General features: G+C 31.3%; 1 protein-coding gene and 1 long non-coding RNA gene across 4 annotated transcripts; one reads left to right on the forward strand and one right to left on the reverse strand.

Moving 5' to 3' along the window:
• The first annotated feature begins 3,213 nt into the window (after positions 1–3,213).
• LOC131609591 (SPX domain-containing membrane protein At4g22990-like) lies at positions 3,214–11,445 on the forward strand. 2 transcript variants are annotated; one of them, XM_058881318.1, is made up of 12 exons: positions 3,214–3,285; positions 3,395–3,455; positions 7,864–7,966; positions 8,059–8,139; positions 8,225–8,345; positions 8,453–8,764; positions 9,072–9,185; positions 9,291–10,038; positions 10,122–10,315; positions 10,414–10,604; positions 10,733–10,866; positions 10,991–11,445. In XM_058881318.1, the coding sequence occupies exons 4-12, from the start codon at positions 8,087–8,089 to the stop codon at positions 11,227–11,229; spliced, it is 2,106 nt and encodes a 701-aa protein (XP_058737301.1). In that variant the 5' UTR covers positions 3,214–3,285; positions 3,395–3,455; positions 7,864–7,966; positions 8,059–8,086; the 3' UTR covers positions 11,230–11,445. The 2 variants fall into 2 exon arrangements, with proteins under 2 accessions (XP_058737301.1, XP_058737302.1); XM_058881319.1 differs by lacking the exon at positions 3,214–3,285 and having other exon boundaries at positions 3,294–3,455; positions 10,733–10,910; positions 10,991–11,167.
• Positions 11,446–16,101: 4,656 nt separating this feature from the next.
• Positions 16,102–20,496, reverse strand: LOC131609592 (uncharacterized). 2 transcript variants are annotated; one of them, XR_009286261.1, is made up of 6 exons: positions 20,313–20,496; positions 20,148–20,231; positions 19,765–19,858; positions 18,305–18,463; positions 17,871–17,990; positions 16,102–16,201 (listed from the first exon to the last, which is right to left on the reverse strand). It is a non-coding gene; the product is annotated as an uncharacterized LOC131609592 (long non-coding RNA). The 2 variants fall into 2 exon arrangements; XR_009286260.1 differs by lacking the exon at positions 16,102–16,201 and having other exon boundaries at positions 16,215–17,990.
• Positions 20,497–21,267: the final 771 nt, after the last annotated feature.

The raw sequence follows: 21,267 nt of genomic DNA on the forward strand, positions 1-21,267 counted from the left end.
CAGTCTGCAATTAGTATTGAATCAAAAAATTTACTCAATAACAACAACACCAATAACAACTAAGCCTTATTCCACTAAACGAGATCGACTACATGGATCAAATTCTTTCATAATTTTTTATCCAATTCATTTATCTTAAGGTTTTTATTAATAATTTTTCTTATAGTTTTTTGAGGTATTCCTACTCTACTTATAACATAATATACATGTCTTCTATCTATATGCACTAACCACCTAAGTCTATTTTTCACCATCTTTTTTATTGTAGGTGCTACCACAATACTATATAAAGTTATCATTTCTAATCTATCTCGTCTAGTCGTAACTTACATCCAACATGTTAATCAAGTGCCTCCAAACATAATAGGGAGGTGAATTGTGATATTCTCGCGGCTAATTAATAAAATCTTTTTACTTTTTAAAAATATTTATTTTAGAGGTAAAGAATAAGATAGAAGAACGAAGAAGATGAAGACATAAACACAATGTAAATAAAATAATTAACATATATTAAAGAGATAAGACTTTAGAGAGAGTGCACTAGAGCCCAAAGAAGTTAAGTATGGAGCTCAACAATAATCCTCAAAGGTAAAAACCATTGTAATTAATCGAAAGAATAATACTTCACATCGAGATAAATTCAACGTGCGTTCACGAAAATTGCACTTGATTCTTAAAACAATAAGCAACCCCCTTACAAAGATAGCTCGATAAAAAAAGGAGGGAGGGAGAGGGAATCTATGAGTCTAACTCCTTTCCAAGTGTTACCACCTTCCACTAGATTATCTCTTGCTCAAGATGAACCCGTTCCCATTCAACTGATTCTTCTGCTCCCCTTTTCTAATATGAAGGCCTATGTAAGGAACTCGAGATGATGAAAGAGATGGTCCAAGATCCTCTAATGCAAGGATTGCTTCATTTGTGGCAATAAAGACTTGGAATGAAACTGATTCTTCTGCTCCCCTTTTCTAATATGAAGGCCTATATAAGGAACTCGAGATGATGAAAGAGATGGTCCAAGATCCTCTAATGCAAGGATTGCTTCATTTGTGGCAATAAAGACTTGGAATGAAACTATTTCAGACCGGCTAAAGACCCAATAACACATGCCCAATTCAGGGGCGTAACTAAAAACATCATTAGAGAAGACTAATGAACAAGTGGAACCTCAATGGAGAGTTAGACATTTGACCTAAGCTACCAATGCATGAACCACCGTCAAATATGATTGAATAGCTTATCATAACACACACCAAATCAAAGAAGGACAATTTTAACTGTCATCCATATATTAACCATGCCACGCACCATAACATGTGTTATCTCATTCTCACTCTTGCAGATTACTCTGCTATTACATCATTGATTTGGACGTAGGAGTGCTAACCTTAGAGGTCCACCTCACTCCATCACACCAGAGATTCTTGCCATTATATCGAAAAGACTCTCTCCCTTTATATATCTAGCCAATCTTTCTTGTTATGTGAACAAAACACCATAATAATAGAAACACTCATTTTTTAACATTCTAACATCTTTTTGTTGGATAAACCTAATGTGTTGTCTCAGACAGTTTCACACTTTAAAAATGAATTTCACATAAATAGGAAGTACTGAGATTGATATGGAATTTTCCTAATAAATTGACACGTGTTAGAGAAAATGTTCTTAACACTCTTTTATTATTATATAGTCTGAATAAAATAACAAATCTTACAAGACATTCAAAAAAGACAAAATAAACTTTAAAAATAAAGTCTACGACAAATTATAGATTGAACCGAAACCTTTAAAATTTTAATTAGGTCGGACAACGTAGTCTCGAATTAATCTATTTTCACTCATATCAACTATCTATTAAAAATAGTTTAGAAAGAAAATAACTTTAAAATAATTCCAACTAGTTAATAAATTTCATAATTAAAACCAAATAGGTCATAGTTATTTTTTTGTATCCATTGGCATTAGCATCATGTTGAAGTTTAATAGCTTAACTGCATAAAAATTAGATACCTAACGATTTGGTTTTCATGGCCAACAAAAGTCAGGGATACGAATCTGAACCTTACCTACCTTACACAATTATAATATCTATGCCTACCAATTGAATCGAGAAATACTAGCTCCCACTATAACATGATCGAGTGAACCTATTTGCAGAGAGATTATTTTACATCTGCAGATGCTCATGCATTTTTATCATAAGAACAAATTATATTACAACTTACAAGTATATATATTCATTGTGATGTGAAAGGTAGAGAATATTCCTTGTAGACCGTATAATTTGTGGATAAAAAGAAGAAAACAATTTAATTGGCATGTGAAAAAGATGCAATAGACAAGAACTTTAGCACCTACCACTAAATTGTTGATGTTATTGATTTAAGACAGCATGCAATCACATATTGACACCTGAAATATATTAGATTCTGAGTTACTATTCCTTTCCCATTTTTTTATTAACATAATTTCTCATAATATCTGTACTATTTCAACAAAAAATATTGAACAATTTTTTCAACAATTTTTGGTCTAACAAGGTGAATGAAGTTACTTTATATAAATGTATGTTTTATTTTTAATTAAGGCAAGATTTGAGTTTTTTCTAATATACTCCTTCACTAGTAATACTATTGGATTTGATGTGTAGGTGAGTGATCCGAATGAGATTTGATTTTTTCAATATACCTGAACACTATTAAGCTTAATGCACATATAAATGGTGTCTGGTCCAAATTGATACACTCCCTCGCGCCTAATATTATTGAGTTTTCCTGATCACGCCTAATATTATTGAGTTTGAGTTTGACGTGTGGATATAAATTGTGAACGACCGAAGTAGCATATATAAATAATATATATGACCAAAATCGACAAACTATACTCTAACTTAACTTTACAAAAACAAATTTGAAAAATGAGAGATGAAATAAAATTATTTGTAAATGAGAGATGAAATAAAATTATTTGTAAGATTTATCTTTAATCAATTTGGAAGTTGTATTTTCCCCAATAAGAACAATGTAAACCAACAATTATGACAGTTAATCATCAACCACTATGATCAAAATAATTAAAAGAACCAAGCATTATAAAGCCACTTTTGAACTCAGGACAAAACAATACCCACCACTACTAATTAAAAAAGTTATGGTAATAATAATTACAATGCTATAAATTCAAGAAATGCTTTGGGGATAGCATGTAAACGTGGCCTTTTCTTTTTGTAAGAGACAAGAGATTCCACTATTGTTGCCTATCAAGTCACTCACTTTCAAACATGTTTGTGAACATAACATAACCACATTCATTTGTTATTAAACTTTCCATATTTGTCACTTTGTTCCAACTTCATTTTTCTCCACTGAGCTCTGCTCCTTTAAAACTTCAGGTGATAAAGCATTCAAGAAAATGAGATATACATACACTATCTTCAGTCTTCATATCTACTGGTAAGTCCAAGTAGCATTTCCTTCATTTCCATATATTTTTTATTTTCTGTTTTTGCTTTTTTCTTCATGTTTTTCTTTGTTGAAAAATTTAAAAATATACTTTATATTTGAATACTATGATACTTTTAGTAGTTGTACTTGTAACATCTTTACTGGTGTCTCATCATGTTACCTGAATTGATGTTTTTCTAAATCTCAAATATTCAGTGTTCTAAAGTATAAACAAAACATAAACAGTCATAAGTAATTTCATATTGTTTAATAGTGGTGCTATTCTCAAAATATTCCTCAATGAAACATATTACATGCAAAATTAAACATACATAAAAGATAATTGAAGAAATACAGTTTTTTATTGCATAATTTTTTAAAAAAGAAATTAACAGTTATTCTTAATTTTACAAAAAGAAATTAACAGTTATTCTTAATTTTAACAAAAAGAAATTAACAGTTATTCTTAATTTTACTAATAATTTAGATTAAAACGACTAAGGGCCTGTTTGTTTCAGCTTTAAAGAAATAAATTTTTTTTCTTGTAGTTTTGAAAATAGATTTTTCAAAACCGTTTTACAAAATATTACAAAGTTTCTTATATTCGTTTTTTTAAATGAAACACTCAGTTTAACATCTTATCACATAAACATATATTATTGAAGATCAAAACCTATTCAAAATCGCAATTTTTTCAAAAAATTGTATTTCAAAAATGATTTTTATGAAAATCTATTTAAAATAGCTTCAAAATTAAGTGATTTTTTAAAATTTTGATGAATTATCTAAAATCACATTTTAAGAATAACTATTCAAACAAAAATTTTATTTGAAGCTTTTATAAAAAGTTTCTTTGTAAAAATTTTTTACACAAAATTTTGTAACACTATAAAAATTATTTTTAAAAAAAAGTCAAAACAAACGGGGCCTAAATGTCATTGTTCAAGTGACACTTCTTAGCAATATTTTGAAATTCATGTTGCTGTCATAGTTATGGATTATTCCTAGGGAAAAAAAAAACCCAAGCCAAGAGTTTACGTCTGCATCCTTTAATAGATCTGTCCCGTCTCATCCCTTTTTCTTGCCAGACATTTTAGACTTAAAAGTTTCAGTATTCGCCGACCCTTTCCACCTCGCCCTTATTTTTTTTTGCAGAATAAACCAAAATTTTATACCCACACTCTCAACTATATCCACTTTACCCTATTTTTTTAGGGTCTTTTACAAGACAGGCCTAAACAGAACATACATGTCAATTTCCCACCACTAATTAATCCATTGATTACTACTATATGTTAACAAACATGTAGGATTAATAATTATTGTTCCACTGATTACTACTGTATGTTACTATATGTTAACAAACATGTAGGATTAATAATCATTGTTCCATTGATTACTACTATATGTTAACAAACATGTAGGATTAATAATTATTGTTCCATTGATTACTACTATATGTTACTATATGTTAACAAACATGTAGGATAAATAATTACTTTTGCACGATTTATACATGAATGCTGAGTCAAACACTTTGTCCTAGATTAACGATTATACTTTCTTACTACCCTTAATAGATCAAATGGATAATGAACTAATATTTTAGTTAGTGTCTATCATCACTAATATTTACTTTTCCATAGTTTTATTTGGATTACATACATATGATAAGATAATTTACAATTTAACCTTACATAACAACAACTAGTAGAGGATAGGCCAGTTGTGGTACCAGTTTAATATCTATTAACTATAACCTACTTATGCACAAAATTTGACATCCGCAAATATTTTAAATAAACAATTTGGATTGGCATAGATAGTTGAATAGGACATGTCACATGAGTCCAAATCCCTCTTAATTTCAATAGTTTTGCTTGGTTAGGAGATTCAAAATAGGTAATACAATTCTTAGATCACAATCATCTAAGTCTATGTTTGGTTATGCTTGGTTGTTCGGTAGACAGCATCAAACTCAATTCAGGACTTGTAAAATTAATTCTGGAGTGTTTGGTATTCTCAAACAGTTTGCTGTTACTGTGTTTTTTCTGGTTCAGAATTGATTTTTTTATGAAGCTACAATTTCTATCTTCTTAAAATCAATTCTCCCTTTGCATCAATTTTTCTTTTTTGCCCTTAAATTGAACAATATCCTTAATTCTTACCATTTTTTTTATCCTTTTCGTAATTTACACATCCAAAAGCCATTTTGATAAAAATATTCAAACAATATTTTTCATACAAATCACTTTTGTTGTGAATATATCCAAACATAAATCACTTTATATTAAATCTAATAAACACTGAAATCCCTGAATATGGGTCTGGTTTTCGATATTAACCCAATTAAAGTCTCATTATCATGGGCTAATATAAATTAGCCGCACCCCCCTTTTTCTTAATATACTCTTTTATAGAAGGCTTTTACTACTAGTAGTAACTTTTTAGACTTTTAATCATGTAACCATTATAATTGATTACCAATATAGATTTCTCTATATTGGCATCAAATAATAATCGTTAAATTTAATTTAATATAATAGCTCAGATTTACATGAATGATATTACCAGATATAATTAATTGAAATATTCTCTAATAAAATGTTACTATATTTTCTTTTAGCCCATCTCTTCAATATTTCCTTAAACCTACAAAAACTTCACTTTTTTTTAGATTTAAACTTACAAATGCTATTTTTGAAGTTAAATATTTTCAAAAGAGTTAAGTTAAAATATTATTAACTTATAGGAAATTACTTCAAAAATATATCTCAAATTAAATAAAATATACAAAATATTTATAAAAATAAAGTGTCAGCCTAAAATATTTTTATACTATTATTTAGGGTTGGAAATAGACTAGGCTATAATATAAAAGGTCTAAGTCCGACCTATGATAAACTTACAAGGCCTCAGTCTAGTCTATGACCTACTATCGGTTTTTTTTCGACCTGCCATGGTCTGTCAGCCTATTTAAAAGTCTATTTCTCAGTCTTATAGGTCGGCCTATATATGAATATATAAGTCGACCTATTTAACAATTTTTTTAACATATATGCATATATAGGCCATATATATTAGTCTATTTAGACTATTTTTAATATATATGAAAATATAGGCCGCCTATAAAGCTTGTTAGGATTTTTTATAACTTAAATTTGACCTATTTAATTAAATAGATTTTTAAAAATGTTTAAGTCTGACATTTTTATTAAATAAGTCTGATCTGATATGATATGACCTTAAGTATGTCTCAGTTGACCACTGGTTTAGCATATTTTCATCCCTTCTCTTATCTAAGGAGCTATATGTCTCAGTTGACCACCGGTTTAGCATATTCTCATCCCTGCTCTTATCTAACGAGAACTTGTGATATTAAATATTGAATAATATTGATCTTAAGTTTTAATTGTAGACTAAAGGTGTTTCCAAAAAAAAATGTACACTAAAATTGCATATGTATATCAAACCGCTTTGATATTTTTGTATTATGATTATATTTCAGTTAAATTCTTTCTTAAAATTTAATGTGAGGAAGAGAGTTTTCGCCCTCTTCTCTATTTTTGGCTCTATTAACTGAATTCTTATTTATCTAATTTAAAAAGTTAAAATTTATTTTAAATGTAAAATATTTTGAAAATAAATTATTCAATTTGTGTGTTGGGTAAAATTACTTCAAATATAAAATATTTTAAAAATAACAAACAATTGTAACGATCTAATTTTTTATGATGGATTCGGATTCACTCAAATGAACACCTGTGTAAAAGCATGGCAACACGTCGTGAATTGCAACAGGTGAGAGCGGTGAAGGAGGGCAGTAGGCCAACGACAGGAAAGGACGATGCCATGGCAGCACATTGTGACCTCTAAGTTTTAGACTAAGAAATGTGGCATTATCTTGTGTATTCAATTGGTTCAATAAACAAGAATGACTCAGTTTTTTTATTTAAATAACATTCTGATTTCTGATTAACCGACCAACTCTGAGCTGCTTGGAGAAAACAAAAATGTTGTTTCATAGAAGAGGTCACACCAAAGGTTGTTTGGCCATGGAAAACAAAATCCAACGAAAAAAATCTTAAGTATATATAAAGTATGGAGTACTTTAGATTTGGCAAAAATATTAAAAAATTTACTTAGTTTTACAACATTGCTAGGTGTCAAGTTGTAAGAGAGATCCTTCTCCTTCTCACCAGGCTATATTAAATTGCGGTTAACACCAACCCTCAAAAGACACAGTATCACATCACACATGCTCCTACATACTCGGTCTTTCCTTACTTTGTTATTACATCAACTCTCACTACCGTCTGTGTGTACTAAGCAAAACAAACACTCACTTATGCATTTACCAAATACCCTTTTCATCATCCACATGCATATTTACCACTTTTCGTTGCACCTTTTTCAGCTCCCAAAATCCATGATATTGTTACCATAAAAGTCTTGCATCTTGCCAACTGAAGTTTTAACCTCAAGGAACAAAGAAAGACACTGCCAATTATTACTACAAGGTTACAACGTTTCGGCTTCTATTTAAACGGTTTTTTGAACCTTTATTAGCTTGATATTGTTGTCCTGAAGCCTCTTCTTGGTTCTGTTGCAGTGCATTTACTCATTTTTCTATCTGGAATATGGTTGCTTTTGGCAAAAAGTTGAGAGAATCACAGATTCAAGAATGGAAAGGGTATACAGTTTTGATATTTGTACCAAAGTCAGTAACGTTTTTATTTTGATTCATGTAACACACGCTTAACTTTTTTTTCTTCCAGATACTACATTAACTATAAGTTTATGAAGAAGAAAGTGAAGAGATATACAGAACAAATTGAGGTTGGAGCTCAAAATCACCATAACATACTCCGCGACTTTTCATTGCTTCTAGACAATCAGGTGAATATATCTAAGGATATGTTTGGATTGGTGGTAAATATAATATTATTAGTAACACGTACTTGAGAATTTTTTTTTTTAAGTCTTTCTTTGCTTTTGAGTTTCAGATAGAAAAAATTGTTTTGTTTCTGCTTGAGCAACAAGGAGTTCTGGCGGGGAGGCTTACGCGTATTGGAGAAGATCACCAAAGTGTTGTACAGCAGCCAGATTGTTCAAAGATATCTGAAGTCCAAGATGCATATAGAGAAGTTGGAAGAGATCTATTAAAGCTTCTTTATTTTGTGGAAATGAATGCTACTGGTTTGAGAAAGATCTTGAAGAAGTTTGATAAACGAATCAGCTATAAATTCGCCGACTATTATGTCAAGACTCGCGCAAATCATCCGTATTCTCAGCTAAGACAGGTTCTAAGGCACGTGGTAATGTTTCTAACCCTGATATATATCCTGGTTAATGTTCAGGGTCGTCTTAAGTTTTTGAAAGTCATGTGTAAGTTAGTTACGATTCAACTGGGACAAAATAATGAAAGACTCTATTTAGTCATGGTTTACCCGTGACAACTCTATTATGAGCCCTATTTAACTCAATTTAACTGTGGATAATTTGAACACACCTTGCACATCCTCAAAGACGGACCTGGGCCTATTAATGTTACAATTCTATTGTTGCAAAATGTAAGGTAGGATTTTGTATCATCTTTGGTATCATGTAAAAGTTTCTTTGCAGGGAATTGGTGCTGTTGTGGGAGTCTTGTCTCATAATCTTGCAGACATTCATGATTTACAAAGGAGTCAAGGAAGCTACATTTCTATATATGACCAACCTTCTTATGCTCATCAAGTTAGTTTTTGACCCATTGTTTACATTATACAGTTATGGTTGGTAATTGGTATTCAGTATTCTTCAAACACTTGATGAGGATTTCCTTTTGAATTTTTCTTGAAGGATCCAATTCTTGTATCTATCAAAGCAGCAACAGACAAATTATCCAACTCAACAAGTTTCCTTCAGTATTTGGGAAGACATGCTTTTATCATGCAGCAAGAAGAACTATCACCATCTCCGTCCGAAGAAAACACTATTGACGAAAGATATCATTTTATGTCGCTTCTTTTGAACTTGGCAAGCACATTTTTGTATATGGTCAATACTTACATCGTTGTACCTACGGCCGACAACTACTCTTTAAACCTTGGAGCTGCTGCAAGTGTTTGTGGCGTCGTCATCGGTTCAATGGCTGTTGCACAGGTGTTTGCTTCTGTTTACTTCAGCGCGTGGTCAAACCGATCTTATCTAAAACCTCTTATATTCAGTACCATCGTTCTTCTAATCGGAAACATCATGTATGCATTGGCCTATGATCTTAACTCAGTAGTAGTTCTTCTTATGGGACGACTTTTCTGTGGGCTAGGCTCTGCAAGGGCGGTGAATAGGCGTTATATCAGCGACTGTGTGCCGGTGAAACTTCGGATGCAAGCATCAGCAGGTTTTGTCAGTGCAAGTGCTCTTGGAATGGCTTGTGGTCCAGCTGTTGCTTGTTTGTTACAGACTGAGTTTAAGATTTACAAGTTGACAATGAACCAAGACACGCTACCTGGATGGGTAATGGCTGTTGCGTGGCTCGTTTATCTACTTTGGCTGTGCACTTGTTTTAAGGAACCAGAAAATGTTTGGGCTTATGAAGCAGAAACTGGTATGTATATGTCAGCAAGGTTCCTTGTATTCATTTTTTTTATATGGTATTACTTTTATTTACGGTTCTCTAAACGCATATAGGAGAACAAGCAGTGCACATTGCAGTAGAGAATAGTCCTGCACAACCATTACTAATGAATTCAGAAGCAAGAGAGCAAGATGTAAATGTAGATGAAGAAAAAGACGATGACGAAGAAGTTTATGATAAAGCTGAATCTCAGAAACCTGTTACTTCTATTGCGCTGGCGTATAAGTTGCTTACACCATCAGTAAAGGTAAGGAACCTGTTATGATTCTTCTTACTTTCTTAACTTTCTTCTATTATTTGAAGTCTGAATCAATCTTTTGCTCTAACTATGAATAATTTTACTAGGTTCAATTGTTTGTGTATTTTATGCTCAAGTATGCAATGGAGATATTGCTCGCTGAATCAAGCCTTGTAACAGAATACTATTTTGTTTGGTCAACAACCAAAGTAGCCATTTTCCTTGCATGCCTTGGTCTTACTGTCCTTCCCGTGAATATTATTATCGGAAGCTACATCGGCAACATTTTTGAAGAAAGGTAGACCTTCTAGTTTATATTATTACTACGACATTTTTCACTTTAGACAATGGAAGAATAGACGACGACTTAAAAACCATTACGAATTCATATTAGATCTTTACTTGTCGGTTGGCTTGTACTTGCAGGCAAGTTCTACTAACATCAGAAATCATGGTTTGCATTGGACTACTCCTAAGCTTCCATACGTTAATCCCTTATTCAGTAACTCAATATGTAGGATCGGCCCTTATCACATTTGTTTCTGCTGAAGTTCTCGAAGGTAATATATATTCTCATAATTTGTTTCTGCTGAAGTTCTCGAAGGTAATATATATTCTCATAATACGGTAAAGTTTTCTCCTTGAACATGGCTTAATATTATTGTTTTTGCGTGAACAATTCAGGAGTTAACCTTTCACTTCTATCGAAAATGATGTCATCGCGGCTTTCGCGTGGAACCTTTAATGGAGGTTTACTTTCAACGGAAGCGGGAACTCTAGCTCGAGTTATTGCAGACGGTACGATAACAATTGTTGGGTATTTCAGTGAAAGTAAACTACTGAATGCCACTCTACTCCCTGCTCTACTTATCTGCATCTCATCCATTGTTGCTACCTGCTGCACCTACAACTCTCTGTATTAATATAATAGTAGTAGTTTCCCTTCCATGAAAATCAGTGATGTATAAATATGTATAGATGCTGCAAACTTTTAGGAATTTTTATTTCTTTACCTTGTTTGTAGGAGAACAATATCTATTTAAAGAAATATCAGTCTATTTCGTCTATGATAATTCGCATTATCAGAGATATAATAGTCATTGAAAATAACAAGTTTATAATTGAGCTTTTATACAAGCTTCAATTGAGTACATGATAAGATTGATAAGCCTAGTTATATCAAATTTTAACTAACTTTTCTAACTGAATTCAAAAAGCTGTTATGACAGTTTGAAAGCCTTAAAGGCCTTGAGTATCGATTGCTTGTGATGCAAGTTACTTGAGATCGCCATTTTTTTCTTTTATATTTTGATCCTACTTTTCTTTGTCATTCAACACGCTCCCACAAACTTGACAATGGTAAATGTTATCATTCCAAACTTGGATGCAACTGAATTAAACTTTGGAGGAGCTAAAGCCTATGTTAAAAAATCAACTAACTACTCTTGTGTGGGTATAGGTAGTAGTCTTAGAATACTTTTTAAACCTTTTCTCTCACAAAATGATAAGCTATTTCTAGATTTTTGTTCTCTCATGAAAGACAAAATTTGATGCAATATAAATTGCACTTTTAAGAGTTACATTACAACACAGGTTGTTTGATGCAGTTGACATTCAAATCCTTCAAAAGATATAGCAGCCACTATAGTTTACATGTTGCATTCAAATCCTTCAAAAGATATAGCAGCCACTATAGTTTACATGTTGCAGTAGATAAGGCATGATACTTATTGCAGTAGATAAGGCATGATACTTAGCTTATGAAGAAGATCTTGAAATAGTTTGTTGCTTCTTATTTCTACAAGATATGAGGGAATTACATAGGAAGAAAAGGAAGTCAATGGTTGACCTTCTTGAATCAGTGCAACTTGCCTAGTTTGCGATGGGAGAGTTTAGTGGCTAGATATTTACCCGAGAGATGTCTGCACCAGTTTGGGTATGCTCAAGGCATCCCTTTACTAATCCCTGATGTGCCATTTGAGGGCATTGATAGATGGTTTATGTCTAACATTGTTAGCAGTGCCATTGCTATGAGAGATAATGCATCAGAGGTGTAGTGACTTGGTAGTGTGAGGATGATTACTTAGAGTGGTACGTTACAGTATCAGACCCTCGCATCATCTCACCTGATCAGCCTATTGATAATGCTAGACCTTTCTAGGATGGAAGACCTTGAGATGGCGTGCCACCACCTTCACCACATCCTCCTGGTATCACTGACCAGCATCGACGTGTTAGAAAAAATCAATTTAAATCAAATGGAATCGAGGCTAGAATCGTGTACGGAACACTTTCCTTATAGTATTTCAAGCACTCCCAATTTGTTTTGGAGTTTCTACGCAGGAATACCCAGGATAATTCAGCCTTATCGAGTTTGCACAAGACCGGCGAAAACTCGAATGTAGCGAAGAGTGCTCTGGAATTATTCTAAAGGATTTTCATTTTTGTGTTGTTTTTCTGAATTCATAATGAATTATTTATAGGCCACATTGGTATTGTTTCACAAGGTAGCGACCCTTGGTGAAACAATGTCTTTTACCAAAAGTCACAATGATTGGCCAATAACAACACACTTCAAAAGTTGCATGGTTTCATTCTACAACACTTCATGAAGTGTTGCCATTTTTCAAATTCACTTCTCTTGTCATTTTGGAGCAACTATTATAATAATTACAACACGACTACAAAGGATAACACTTCTTTCAAATAACCTCATGAATTTGGCAAACCTAGATGATGGGATGTATGTCTGGTTGTCCTAGATAGTACACATTTCCTGTGATGGACCTGAGTAGATTTTACTGGTTTGTTTATTTTTTGATGTTGCTGACATTATTTATATATTATTGACAATTTGATATATTATCTTATCTTAACATTTCATTAGAAGAAAACTAACATTACATTACTTAACAAGAACAATGTTTAACATAACTTAACAAGACAATAACATGAATAAAACTTAAATAGTACTAGACTATTAAGGACATTTCAACATTTTGATAATATCAATGACATATCTGGAAATTGTCACATGCTCCTCAATCGGACTCTTTGTTTCATATCAGTGATATGTGCTCCACACGACTTTTAAATCTTCATCCATCTATAGCTCAAACTTACTAAACCTGATCTTCCTTTTATTATGAATTGATGATGAACAATACTCAAGCATAACCACCTTTCTATTGTCGATATGATGCACAATATTATCTAATTTGGATTTCAGAATGACAACAGAGGTGTCTAATGTGAGCGTAAAATAAAATAGAGGTTTCATGTTGTTAAAGTACACAAATGTGAGATATCAATATAGAGACATTTTTTAACAACATATGATGCATATTTATATAAGTTTGGAATTATTATGGAGCACCCAATTTTTTTGGTGCAATTACAATCCTACCAAAATGTCAACAAAATCCTAACCGTTAAAAATTAACAAAATCCTAACCGTATACTTGATTCGATTAACATAAATTATGTCTTTAATTTATATTAATTATATTATTTTATTTTAGTATTATGCTGGTATTTTTATTTTATTTCAGGTATTTAATTTTTCTCGAGTTAGATTAAAAAGAAGAGAAATAAAGTATTTTCGAAGGATTATTCAGTGAAGAAATGCAAAAGACCGTATTGGAGGACCATTATTTAATCAAGAAAATAAGAAGAAAAAAAATAATATGGAAGAAAGTGGGGGCGCCCACCCTCTAGCCTTGGGGCCCCCACCCTCAAGTGCCATTCCAGTGAAGAGAAGAAAGAAGGAGGCGCCGACCCTTGCTACATGGGGCCCCCGCCCCTAAGCCTCTGCAAAGAAAGAAAAAAAAGAAGAAATAGGGACGTCCGTCCCTTGCGCTTGTGGCCCCCGCCACAAGCGTTATTTTAGGCATTTTCTCCAGAAATTTCACACGTTCAAGTTTGTTCACAGCAACAATTCAACGTTCTTCTCCATGGTTTTCGCCAGAGCGATTCTTCAGGAATCACAACTTCCACTTCCCCTAAATTCTCTCCTTGCACTGTTACGAAGATCACTTATAAAAAGGGGCTGAAACAACATTTGGGGGTTCCGCCGTTTTTACCCAGATTTTTGATAGAGTTCAGAGCTTTACTTCCTCTCAAGTTTCCTTTCAATTTTCTAGTTCCCGCATTAGATTTCTACACCGAAAATCTACTGCCAATTTAGTTTGTTTTTAAACTTCCAGAATTAGTTTTAGGTTTTACTTTTCGTTCTATTTTCTTTTTCTGCAATTGATTTGTGTTCCGAGAAGAGAAGAAGCAAAAAGTCTACCGGTCTGTGGAGGATTTGCATATGATACTCAAAGTATATTTCAAGCTTCAATTTTATTTCCAAGTTTTAATTATTTACATGCTTTGCAATTTTAATTTTATATATGAAAATATGTATGAAATTTCGTTTGCTATTTATTGCTTCGATTCTGTTATAAATACTATGTCTGGCTAAGTTTATTAACTCTGATATCTAATATTAAACCGAAGGGATTCTGAAACGAATTGGCACATTTTATTTTATAATCAATTCTCTTTTCTAGTTCGATTCTTATTATTAATATTAAGACTGCTTTATTACGAGAGTATAAAGCAATATAGAGGTTTAAATTAATAAAAACGAGAGTTTGAGATTTTAACTGGACAGTAAGAATGAAACGTTAATTTTGAATACAGCGATAACGCTTTAAGATTAATTGAACTCTATTTGTTTTCAAAAAGTGTTTTTGGAGTTTTAAATGACACAGCGAGAGCGATCATCTAGGTCCAATTATATAGTCGGAATCAATAAACACGAGAGTATGAGACAAAGATTTTAAAATTGATAGTTTCCACTGAAAGAAGTTGTGATATTTGAAACAGTGCCAATAAATTACCGAACCCCTGAAGTTAGATAAATTACATATCGGAGTTTGCTTATAATTAATTTTAGACTCTTTTTAATTACTTCGCCCCCCGTATTTTCGTCATAGATTGATTTTTGATCCTTTGGGTTTGATAATCTTTAAAGCTACACGATACAACTGTACACTTGCAGACACAAATCTATAGACATATTAAGTCGCGATCAAGCACTACTAGGTTGACACCAATTTATTACACCGTAAAAAAATTACACCATATGCATACATCTCTTTTAGTGTTGCTCAGATGCCAATGTAAAATTTAAAATTATTAAAAAAAGGATAAAGCTAACATGTGCCCCAAGGGCACATGTTAAGAAACCTAAATATAGTAAATTAGTATTGGAAAATGTAATAAACACATTAATTATGAACTTTTTATGAAAACAATGCACAATTTTTTAAAAAAATTTTCTACATTTAGCTCTTAACATGTGCCCTAAAGGCACATGTTAGCATTTTAATTATGAATTTGTATTTTTGGTATAAAATACGGTGCAGTTGTAAAAAAATAGTGTCAAAGGAGAATTTTCTATAAAATTTCATGTCTTTTAAAGGTCTCTGGATTGTTATGTCATATCATAGCCCTCTATTTTATAGGTAAAAAATGTCTTTGCAATTCAATTTTAACCATCATATTTGGACTAAAATGTTATAGTATTCTGTGATCGACAGTCCAATCCACCAACAATGTCAATTGTTTTATAGTTTACTCATATATAAGAGTTTTTAGAATGGATCATCATATTATATATATATATATATATATATATATATATATATATATATATATATATATATATATATATATATATATATATATATATATATATATATATATATATATATATATATATATATATATATATATATATATATTCTTAACATACTAATATAATAATGTATCATATTTAACTCGTCATATAGAAATTTGATCTACAAACAAAACACCAACAAATCCTTCTTTGTGTTGCATTAAATCCTAAAACAAAACACCAACAACACAAAAAGAAATACATTGTTAAAGAATCTAATAATACAAACCATCAAATATAAATTCGTCTATGTTCTTCACAATAACTCCTTATACTAGTTTTCTTTTTATCTATTACTCTTCTTTAAGTCTAAATTAAGAAGACGCAAAAAGTCAACAGTGTTGTATATTTGAAAGCTAAACAAATTATATGTCCGCTATACATACCAATTAACAAATATTCAAATTTATTACATCTTAATATCATATTCACCTCAAACAATATCCATAAACTTATGGACTATGTAACAATCTCAAATAATACATTTATGTTGAAAAAAACTTATGAGAATAATCCATAGTTGGAATTAACAAATATGAGAATTTTTTATAACAGAGTTAATTTCACAAAATAGATCGATGATTCTTTAATTGTAGATGATGTATATCTTAGATTCAACATTGATTTTTTTTATAAAAAGTTCTAAGCTCACACCCCCACAAACCATAATCAAACAAAATACAACTTGCAATTGAAATTGAAGAATTTATAAGTTTCCTACCATTTGAAGTAATGCTCTACATCTTCTCATTATTAAATTTGAGGGTATTAATATTGACAAGTCTCGGGTCAAAGGAATGATAAATCTAATAAAAATATATTTATCAATGATATCATAAAAGCCTAAATCTTGATGAGTTAAAGATGTCTGCTGGAATTGGTAAAGTATTCCTTATTATTCAGATATACATATTACAATCAATTATTGTTCAAAACAGACAATTCAATCTACTTGTAATCAAAACTCCCCAGACCTTCATACAATGTGCATAGTGAAAAAAAACTATTCCATAAATTATATATATGACAAATCAGTAGAAGGTTGATCAATGATTTCATTTTGTATCATGTCAATATTCAATTTGAGAAGTTAATGTGGTGCCCTTTAACTTCATTTGTCATGATAGTGTGAAACTATTGGTCAACCTTCTTCCTAATTATGGGATGGTCTCATCACTATGCACCATAAATGGAGGTAAAGCGTTTTGTATGCGAAGTGATTGAATTTTTTATTTCTTAAAATAATTAAATTTGATACGTATATCTAATTTGTAAGGGAAATTCTACTCAATTCACAGAAGACTATTTGGAGACATCTTTAATTCATTAGAATTTAGGATTTATGATATCATTAACAAACATATTTTCACATTTTATCGACATGGAATTTCTTTGACATTTTATGACATGAGATTTACGAATGATAATACCTCCAAATAATAAGGAGAACATATAGAGAATTACTTTATATGGTAGCAAATATATGAAATCTTTGATTTCAAATGCATATTGTATTGTTTATTTAAACTATAACCCTCCACATTTTGTACTTCCTACATGATTGTTACTGATGTTTTCCATTTTACACTAAAAATAAACATTATATTTAACAATGGGGAATATAGAATGTGCTGGCTATGAATTAATAAAGTTTAATAAAAGCAAACATGAAGTCAATAAAGAATCATGACTAACAAAATAGAATTAAATTAAAAAATTTAAATATGAATATAGTATGAAGAGATATTTTTTCGACTATAAAGCTAATCATCAATATATATTCAAATACTCATAAAATCACTAGCAATGCATCATATTTAACTTAATAGGTCTTACCTTTCTCATGCTATGATAAGCTTGGATATCATGAATCACCCAATATATTTATTCCATATTCATCACTTATGTGAGCAGTTCTTGTAAGCTCAATCTGAGAACTTCCATTGAAACAAAACTCTATAAAATAACAATTTTTAAACAATCAGACTATACAAACCATCAAACACAAAATCATAATCATTAACTATAACAACAAATTCATGTTTTCTTTAGGGTTTTAAAAAGCAGTTCAACGGCAATAGATCCAATATAAACAATAGATTTGATCATTTAATTCAAACAAAAAATCAGCACAATTTGAGATTTTAGATTTCAACATTGATATTAATATACATAATCAGTTTACAAATTAAATTCACGAACCAAAATAAGTTAAAGGTACCACAAGGGAGTGATAACATTATATGATTAACGAATCAACAAAAGGTTACCTTGGGATTGAGAGTTTGCTGTATCTATCTTCCCTATATATTCATTACTGAATTACACCATCGCGGAGAAGACACCAGGGAGATTATTGATTGAGATCTTCAAGGAGATTGATCAGGAAGATTCAGATCTAACAAATCAAGGCATTGTATATCTGAAAGCTATACATACCAATTAACAAATATTCAAATTTATTACATCTTAATATCATATTCACCACAAACAATATCCATAAACTTAAGGACTACTACGTAACAATCTCAAATAACACATTTATGTTGAAAAAATTGATGAGAATAATCCATAGTGGGAATTAACAAATATGAGAATTTTGTATCAACGGGGTTAATTTCACAAAATAGATCGATGATTTTTTAATTGTAGATGATGTATATCTTAGATTCAGCATTGATTTTTTTTTTATAAAAAATTCTAAGCTCACACCCCCACAAACCCCAATCAAATTCCATGATCACTAAAGGAATGCTCCATATCTTCTTAGTGGAAGATTGATGGCAAAAGAAACAAAATACAACTTGCAATTGAAATTGAAGAATTTATAAGTTTTCTACCATTTGAAGTAATGCTCTACATCTTCTCATTATTAAATTTGAGGGTATTAATATTGACAAGTCTCATGTCAAAAGGAATGATAAATCTAGTAAAAATATATTTATCAATGATATCATAAAAGCCTAAATCTTGATGAGTTAAAGATGTCTGCTGGAATTATTAATTCCCACATACATATTACAATCCATCAATGCGAATTGGTTAAAGTATTCCTTATTATTGAGATATACATATTACAATCAATTATTGTTCAAAATAGACAATTCAATCTACTTGTAATAAAAACTCCCCACCTTCATACAATGTGCATAGTGAAAAAAAAACTATTCCATAATTTATATGACAAATCAGTAGAAGGTTGACCAATGATTTTATTTTGTGTCATGTCAATATTCAATTTGAGAAGTTAATGTGGTGCCCTTTAACTTCATTTGTCATGATAATGTGAAACCATTGGTCAACCTTCTTTCGATAATGAAGGATAATGAAGCCTATCATTATACTAATTGTGGGATGGTCTCATCACTATGCACCATAAATGGAGGTAAAGTGTTTTGTATGCGAAGTGATCAAATTTTTTATTTCCAACAATAATTGAATTTGATACGATACTAATTCGTAAGGGAAACTCTACTCAATTCATGATATCATTAACAAACATATTTTCACAATTTATAGACATGGGAGTTCTTTGACATGATTTACGAGTGATAATACCTCCAAATAATAAGGAGAACAGGTAGAGAATTACTTTATATGGTAGCAAATATATGAAATCTTTGATTTCAAATGCATATTGTTTTGTTTAGCATATTGTTAGAAATATGGTGTTTATCAAATACACATAAAATCACTAGCAAGGCATCCTATTTATTTTAATAGGTCTTACCTTCCTCATGCTATGATGAGTTTGGATATCATGAATCACCCATTTTATTTATTCCATATTCATCACTTATGCGAGCAGTTCTTGTAAGCTCAATCTGCAAAGAAAAAAAAGACTATCATGAGAACTTCCATTGAAACAAAACTCAATTATAAAATAACAATTTTTAACAATCAGACTATACAACCCATCAAACACAAAATCATAATTATTAACTATAATAACAACTAATTAATGTTTTCTTTCATTTTGCCAGGTTTTTAAAAAAACAGTTCAACGGCAATAGATCCAATATAAACAATAGATTCGTTCAATTAATACAAACAATACTATTTATCGTGGAAAATCAGTATCCAAATTAAATTCACGAATCAACAAAATGTTACCTTGAGATTGAGAGTTTACTGTATCTATCTTCCTTTCATCACTGAATTACACCATGGCGGATCTGCTCAGAGAAGGAGATTGATCTGGAAGATTCAGATCTGACGAATCAAGGCACTGTATATATAAACAAGGATCATGAGATAATAGAATAGAACAAGTGGTACCGATTGGAGAACCGAAGTCAGTGATAGCAGAAAACTGCGGAATAGTTTCATTGTTGTATAAATGAAAGTGGAACTGATGCCTACGTAAACGGATCGACAACCCAAGAAATATCAGGAGCAGCAGAAGTTTTCAAATATTAAGACCTAAAATGTATAGAGGTTTTTACAACTAAGATTACTAGAGAAATCTATTTATAATCGACCATCAAAACTATTGTGTTTGGGCCTTGCTTCATTGGACTCAACATATTTTGGGCCCAGACTCAACATATTTTGGGCCCACTCTTTCTAGAGTTGAATTGTGGAGATCAATACTATACTAAGAAAAATAATGCCTCTGTTAATTACATCCTAATCTCATATTAATCCATAGATTGGTTTCATTTTAAGGATAAAACTGTCATTACAATTAAATTGAATTTGTCATTAATGTATTAAGTATTTTCATTAATTATTTTTGATGTTTTTACGTATTTTATGCTGCAGACACAATCATCACATAAGCTGCTGCATCTATTCAGTTTCCAAAAAACATGCATAATTAACATTTGCAGTGAAAAACGTAAAGCCGTCTGTTTGGTTTCCAAGTAAGTTGTATGCATTTATTTTTTTTGTTCTTCCCCTCATTTCATCCAAATATATTGATACGACACATAAAATATAATGCATATAATTGTTCCCTGACCTCTTCTTCTCATTCTTTCACAATCTGCCAAGTCTCTTTCACTCTTCCATTAACAAGCACCGGCGGTGGTGATTTCGGTGCCGTTTCGGTGAACGGCCGGAGGGAGATCGATTGGAGATCCGCACCGGTGCCGGAGGATGGTCTGTTGCGGCTTTGTGGAGGTGGGAGATTCAGTGCGTCTTGGTTGCTTCGTCGTACTTCTTGGCGTCTCGGTCTAAAAATTCATGTGATCGAAGCTGTAGGGAATCTGGATCTGCTTTTGCGGCGGAA

Source organism: Vicia villosa, linkage group LG6 (assembly GCF_029867415.1).
Source record: "Vicia villosa cultivar HV-30 ecotype Madison, WI linkage group LG6, Vvil1.0, whole genome shotgun sequence".
Taxonomy (NCBI): domain Eukaryota; kingdom Viridiplantae; phylum Streptophyta; class Magnoliopsida; order Fabales; family Fabaceae; genus Vicia; species Vicia villosa.

Coding starts and splice junctions, on each gene's coding strand:
- LOC131609591 (XM_058881318.1), top strand. CDS start 8,087: ATGGTTGCTTTTGGCAAAAAGTTGAGAGAATCACAGATTCAAGAATGG. Junction 8,140..8,224: donor CAGATTCAAGAATGGAAAGG/GTATACAGTTTT, acceptor TTTTTCTTCCAG/ATACTACATTAACTATAAGT. Junction 9,186..9,290: donor AACCTTCTTATGCTCATCAA/GTTAGTTTTTGA, acceptor TTTTTCTTGAAG/GATCCAATTCTTGTATCTAT.